The sequence below is a fragment of the Drosophila persimilis genome, unplaced genomic scaffold (assembly GCF_003286085.1).
Source record: "Drosophila persimilis strain 14011-0111.01,24,50 unplaced genomic scaffold, DperRS2 tig00001674-arrow-arrow-pilon, whole genome shotgun sequence".
Lineage (NCBI taxonomy): Eukaryota > Metazoa > Arthropoda > Insecta > Diptera > Drosophilidae > Drosophila > Drosophila persimilis.
The window spans coordinates 96289-103243 of NW_020825546.1; the positions used below are offsets into that span (position 1 = coordinate 96289).

At 45.2% G+C, this 6955-nt stretch overlaps 1 protein-coding gene across 1 annotated transcript; it reads right to left on the reverse strand.

Moving 5' to 3' along the window:
- Positions 1-4083: 4083 nt before the first annotated feature.
- On the reverse strand, positions 4084-5343 carry LOC113567087 (cysteine and histidine-rich protein 1 homolog). Its single transcript, XM_026994267.1, has 2 exons — positions 4477-5343; positions 4084-4407 (listed from the first exon to the last, which is right to left on the reverse strand). The coding sequence occupies exons 1-2, from the start codon at positions 5236-5238 to the stop codon at positions 4084-4086; spliced, it is 1086 nt and encodes a 361-aa protein (XP_026850068.1). The 5' UTR covers positions 5239-5343.
- Between the last annotated feature and the right edge of the window lie 1612 nt (positions 5344-6955).

The following is a 6955-nucleotide window of genomic DNA, read 5'->3' on the forward strand; positions in this document are numbered from 1 at the left end:
TCCGACCCCATAAAGTATATATATTCTTGATCAGCATCAATAGCCGAGTCGATTGAGCCCTGTATGTCTGTCTGTCTGTCCGTCTGTCCGTCCGTCCGTCCGTCCCCTTCAGCGCCTAGTGCTCAAAGACTATAAGAGCTAGAGCAACGATGTTTTGGATCCAGACTTCTGTGATATGTCACTGCTACAAAAATAGTTCAGAACTTCGCCCCGCCCACTTCCGCCCCCACAAAGGACGAAAATCTGTGGCACCCACATTTTTAAAGATACGATAAAACCAAAAACTCAGAATCGTAGAGGATGTTTATATGTTCTAGAATATAAAATCTCAACCAGATCGTATAATTATTATAGCCAGAAACAAGAAAACAATTTCATTCTTTCTCGCTCTGTCTCTCTCTAACACACAGGATTCATGGTCGGTTTTGCCAATTGCAAAATATGAGTTCAAGGATCTCAGAACCTATAAGAGCCAGAGCAACCAAATTTGGTATCCACACTCCTGTGATATCGGACCTTGACCGTTTCGTGTCCAAATTTCGCCACACCCCCTTCCGCCCCCGCAAAGGACTAAAATCTGGGGCATCCACAAATCTCAGAGACTATTAAGGCTAGAGTAACCAAATTTGGTATCCGCACTCCTGTTAGATCTCACTTTAAAACGTATATCTCAGAATTTCGCCCTACCCCCTACCGCCCACACAAAGGACGAAAATCGCTGCTATCAAAGCGTACATTAAGCCCAATCAATCCAGTGTGCATGCAGCCGTCAAAAGTAGCCCATATTGTGTTGCTTTTGGCCAAAACATGATTACTGGCGGTTCCACTTATCAACTCCTACGAAATCTCAGTATGTTGGAGGACCGAGCTGTAGTCTTCGATCGCGACGATTCCTTCGAGGTAATTCGCAAGACCGCTGCAGAAGCAATGAAACAGCAGCATGTTCGCAATGAAAATATCTATAATCTTCGAAGCCGAGAAGTAAACTTTCAAGTGGGTCAAGAAGTGTATAGACGAAATTTTGACCAGAGTAGTTTTGTGAAAGGCATTAAAGCGAAACTGGCACCTACTGTTTTGGAAAGCCCGCATTAAGAAAAGACTCGAGAACAGCTACTACGAGCTGGAAGATTTCCAGGGTCGCTTTATTGGTAAATATCACACAAATGATATTGAACAATAAATCGTATCCAGCACTCCAAGTGTGGATCACGATTTGGTTAGCAAGACCACAAACTGTGATTTCAGCGGGGGGTGTAATATTCGTAATATAAAATTACAGCCTAAAACTAGGCCGTAAAAAATTCGAGTTGAATATCTTGTGAGCTTTGATAAAGCTTATCAACAGCTGTTTTGCGACCAAGCGGCAAACGCTTTGATATGCAATTTTTCTGCCGTGTACTATATTTTATTAAATATTGCTGTGTCTGGATCCTGTATAACAGAAGAAGACCATAGAAAGTGTGGGAAAACGTGGGTTGCTGTTTTTAGGAGTCCCAGCCTCTTTCTTTCTCTCCTCGTGACCGTCAGAGTGACCGGCCGTGGAAAAAAAAGTCTTGTAGAGCTGACCCAGTTCTCTAAACCAAGGTCAAGCCAAAGTCAAAGCCTAGTGCAAGTGCCAAGTGCGGCTCAAAGTGATGATATAATTTGAGTGGACGCGCCAGTTATATATCGTCAATACTGGGGCAGCCGTTCGACCATTTAGAAAACGAACGCCCACAGTTCAGTAAAATTTTTCGATCAGTGGTGTAATTCTGTTGAGGTAATCCACCCAGCTACAGAGACCCGTTGAAAAATTTCTGTTCTTTCCGCGTAGGATTAGCACCACTAGTATCTACGTATTACAACGCTGGTCACCTCTATTGGCCACGTGCCCGTACCACCGGTTTAACCCCCATCTGAAAAGAATGAATGTGCGGTAACTATTCGTTGGTCTTCAACCATGATCACGGTTTTATACATGCATTTCTATATACCTACTACTAATCAGTTTTATAGATTTAAGATCATTATACCCTACCTCGCCCTTATGATATTCCTTCCCCAGTATATTCTGTATAGTAATACCCAATAAATGTAAGACAATATCGCCAAATGAGCGATACCGCAGCCGACAAAGATCTGACCGGTGATTTTCTTCGTTTACGTATCCATGCTGATCTGTCCCTTTGACCCCCTGTATCCCGTTTCCTAGTATCCTTTCCCTACTCGTACGCGATTTTTTTTTATATAAATTCTTATCTCGACCATTTGCCAGAGCTCTAAATGGGTAGTAAAATGTCCTCCATGCCCACATAGTATACTACATAGTCTATAACTCTACTTTGAGCACTCTACTTCACTCCACTCTCTTATCTGAGCGGACCGGGACGTACGCTTCTAAGCACTTGACCTTGATAGTGGCGCAGGTGATGAGCCCGGCTCTCGGTTTCATCTCGGCTGCGACGCAAAACGAGCTGTCGCTATGAGTACTCAAGTCAACGTTCTTCAGTAAAGAGCAGCACCAGTAAAACAAACTAAAAACCAACGAGGGGGAACGTTGTGAGTTGCTGCGGACACCGCAACTCTACAGTTATACCCGATACTAAGTCAGTATGGCTCTCCTCCGGCAGACGCCGCTAATATTAAACGACACGACAAAGAGTGCGTGCGAGAGAGACAGAAAATCAGTCTGAGCGTGACGTCGGGCGCTGCGTAGCCACTAAAAATTGATTTCTTGCTTTTGGCTACAAAAATGATTCGATCTGATCCAGATTCGGCAACCGGATAGATATGGTCATTGTCTATGATTCTGCGTTTTTAGTTTACTCGATTTTGCAATATTGTGGATGCAACAGATTTTCGTCCTTTGTGTGGGCGGAAGGGGGTGGGGCGAAATTTTGAGATATACGTTTTATAGTGAGATCTAACAGGAGTGCGGATACCAAATTTGGTTACTCTAGCCTTAATAGTCTCTGAGATTTATGAATATCCCCAGATCTGCATGCTTTGCGGGGGCGGAAGGGGGTGTGGCGAAATTTTGAAACAAACTCGTCTCGGTCCGATATATTAGGAGTGTGGATACCAAATTTGGTTGCTCTAGCTTTTATAGTCTCTGAGATCTAGGCGCTAATGTTTTACTCTAAGCAAAGCCGCCTATGCTACGTGTGTGTTAGAGAGAGACAGGGCGAGAAAAAATGAAATTGTTTTCTTGATGCTGGCTATAATAATAATACGATCCAATTCAGATTCCGCAGTCTAAAAGATATCGTCATTCTCTACCATTCTGCGTTTTTGGTTTTCTCGTATCTTTAAAATTGTGGATGCCACAGATTTTCGCCCTTTGTGGGGGCGGAAGTGGGCGGGGCAAAGTTTTGAAATATTTTTGTAGCAGTGACATATCACAGAAGTCTGGATCCAAAACATCGTTGCTCTAGCTCTTATAGTCTTTGAGCATTAGGCGCTGAAGGGGACGGACAGACGGACAGATGGACGGACGGACAGACGGACAGACGGACAGACAGACATGGCTCAATCGACTCGGCTATTGATGCTGATCAAGAATATATATACTTTATGGGGTCGGAAACGATTCCTTCTGGACGTTACACACATACACTTTTACCACAAATCTAATATACCCCAATACTCATTTTGAGTATCGGGTATAAAAACTATTCTAAAATTTCAGTGGTCGAAAAGGAAGTGACTGATTGTGGTTTTACTGTAACTCTGCTTTCAGGTGTGCATGTGTGCTCGCGTGCCTCGTGAGGAGCCCACCAAGCCAGTTGAGGCTCAGCTCAACGACCTGCTGGCAAAGGTCATGGACTTTTTCAACGAGGATAGCGTTAAGGTAAGTCTAGCCGACACTAGCCGACATTAACAGACCAGACAAAAACGTATGCCTAATTTACTCGATTGCTTCTGCACGACTTCCATGATAAGGCCAAGGCTGCTGCTGAAGAAGGTCTAGCTGTGAACGAGCAGATCCAGAAGGCGCCCAAACCCTAAAAATGCAGCTCTAAAGCAACGAATTTAAAAATCAAATCAAAAGATGTTGTGCCCAATAAAGGTTTAAACTACAATTTAAAGGTTTTTAGCGTCAGCTCAATAATGCAAAAACATCCACAAACGGAGCTGGATCCGGGTCATGGCAAATAGCCGGTACAGGGCCTGAGGTCCCGCCAAGGGAAGCTCCTGGCGGTTTGCGCACTTGCCGGTTGAATCGAAAATATGGCGGTAGATACGCGGGCGGATGTCGTGCAGCTGCTTGGCGCTGCAGACACTCTGCGGCATCTGGATCAAATGGTCGACCATGAGGGACACTCGTGGGGTAGTCGAAAGCAATAGCTGGCCGCTGACGGTGATTTTCTCCCCAGCTCTTTTCGGACGTAGACGCAGCACCCAATCCTCCTCAAAGGCACGAATCGTCTGTGGGGATCGGGATAAGAGATCATCAGAGGTATGCTGCAGACGAGTTCTGGTTCTCCAAAACCTTACCTCAGACTCGAGGGTCCGTGGGTGTAAACCGTCTGAGCGGTGTATCCACTTCATTCTCAAGGTGAAAAATTCCACCCGGCTAGCACTCAGCACCCGATGGAGCTGCAACACGGGCTTTTGGGCCTCAAGCTCCCTGTCCTCGACATGCAGCAGAATATCTAGGATCTCCTTTCCCTGCTTCTGGGGAAACCTACAGTCGGAATCATGTGAGACGCTGTCCTTGTAGGGGCCCTTCCAAGAACAGCCCAGGTAGTGGTACTTGCAGCAAACCACACGCCCCTCACAAACGAACTCCAAGTGTCTGGAGAGATCTTTCCTATCTGAGAACTGGTCATTGCAGCTGGAGCAGCTGATGGGTAGCTCCCAGAGGGTCTGGCGCACCACTAGATTCTGCTCCTGATCGTAGTTTCTAATGAGCGATCGACAACTGGGGCAGCAGGCACGCGTTTTATTGAAGATGGCAACAGCCAGAACGGCGGTCTTGCAGTCTTCACACATGATATGCCCATGGCTGCACTGAAAGAAGTCGTGTGGTTGTGGAACCTCGCGGCACACAACGCACACCAGTATGTTATGCTGTCGCTCACGAAGATCGGATACGCCACCACCCGTGGACCCGCCGACCTCACCCTCACTGCTGTCCATAGTAGTCGAAATCTCATTCAAAGTACTTTCATCTTTACTTGCAACATCTGACAATCGCTGCCTCTTGGCGGCTGGGGGCTGCTCGTTGTTGTTGACATTGGGGTTGGCATTCGACATTCTGAAGGGTATTTCGGCCAGCAGCCTCGGCCTGGCTTTACAGTATGTGTGCGTGCTTTATTCAACAATTCTGATTGCCTGTTGTTGCAGAGTGAACTGATACTCTGGTGTAAAGTACGAGCACAAGGTTACGAGTTTTCCAAGGCCACGCTGGTTCCCTGAAAATTACAAATTTAAAAACAGTGGATACACACAGAGAAAAACGGCATAGTAGGCACCCATGAATAGTTTAATTTAATAGAATGCACTTTGATCTACACATAAATGTACTCAAAAATATTTGTAATGCGGCCCGAGGCGTTCAATGGGTCTGGTGGGGTGGTGTCTCGGTGGACTGGTGGGCTGAAAAGTAACCTCTTTGACCGCCAAAGTGCTCTGCTATCGCAAACAAGATTACGGTGCCTATTAGTCCATGTTTCATGTAGTACATGTCAAATTAGATATGTTGCTGACCTGTTTTTTTATATTTTTTTTTAATTTTTTTTTTTTTATTTGATCTCTGCTGAAGCGAATTGTTTTTTGAGTAGCAAAACAGGAAGGAAATTAACGATAAGTTGGATGAAAAGAATGGGGCTAATGATCCTTCGATTCACACCGACTCATCAAAACAAAATTCAGCCCGCGTGAGGAGATCACCGACGGCGCGGAGGAGACCTTTTGGAAAATATTTTTCGGACGGGATCAAATAGTTGGATAATCACTGCAACGAGTGTCTATGAATGAGTGACCTAAAAGGGGCTACATTGAATAAAATAGTCGGGGTAGTCGGGGTCGGGCAAACAAATAGCTGTGAAAATTGGATTTTTCTCCACGCCATCGGAGCGTATCGGAAGCAGGCTAAGGCTATGGTGGATAATGCCAAATTGTTGCTTAGACACTTTCGATACGAGTACGAGTACGAGTACTGACAAACATTCCTGAACCGCTCCTTGTGTAAATACGAGTAAATATATTGAGTATAAATAGATCGATTGGCATTTCTGTGTGCAATTCCTGTGGCATTTTTGTGTGAAATTTGTGAATGTTCAAGAAGAATGCAAGAATGCTCTTGCTCAGAGCTTTTCTTATGCAAACGCATCGGGGCTCTTACTCATCCTGCCTCGAACTTTGATGTGTGCTCATGGAGGTGTTTGTAACAGGTGTAGCAAAATGTATCACACGAATGGGCAAATAGATTGGCCTCAAGCCTCGGAACAGAGAGAAGCAAATGGATGTGTTCGAAAATGTGTAACGATTGCATATCGGGTATATCGCATGCAATAACCTTGGGCCAATTATCGGTGCATGGCATAGCATAGTTGGGGTGGGTGCAGGCAAGCTCTAGGTAGGGAACAGCTGAGCTAAGCTTCCGTAAGTGCTGTGCAGCGCATCGCAACGGAGCTTTCGAAGCCGAGCATTAAGATCGGTAAGCTCTTATTTAAGCAGTGCAAAGCACCAGAGCGTTCTCTTTTGAAAATTTGAATCTGTGCCGCCGGTGATTATCTCCGCGTCGGTAGCAAATATATATCTAAATCGACCACGTGTAAGCACCCCAAAGAAAACCCCAAAGAAAAAAAATCCAAATAACTTCTCAGAAAGACAAACCGAAACCGAATAAAACGGAACTGTGAAAATCCCACGCGGTGTGCGCTTCGCAAAAATCGGGCTAAATTAATAGCCGTGAGCCGAGAAAACTGGAAAGTGCATATTTGCCGCGCCTCGCCACCAAGTGTCTTTT

Coding starts and splice junctions, on each gene's coding strand:
- LOC113567087 (XM_026994267.1), bottom strand. CDS start 5,238: ATGTCGAATGCCAACCCCAATGTCAACAACAACGAGCAGCCCCCAGCC. Junction 4,408..4,476: donor CACGGACCCTCGAGTCTGAG/GTAAGGTTTTGG, acceptor CGATCCCCACAG/ACGATTCGTGCCTTTGAGGA.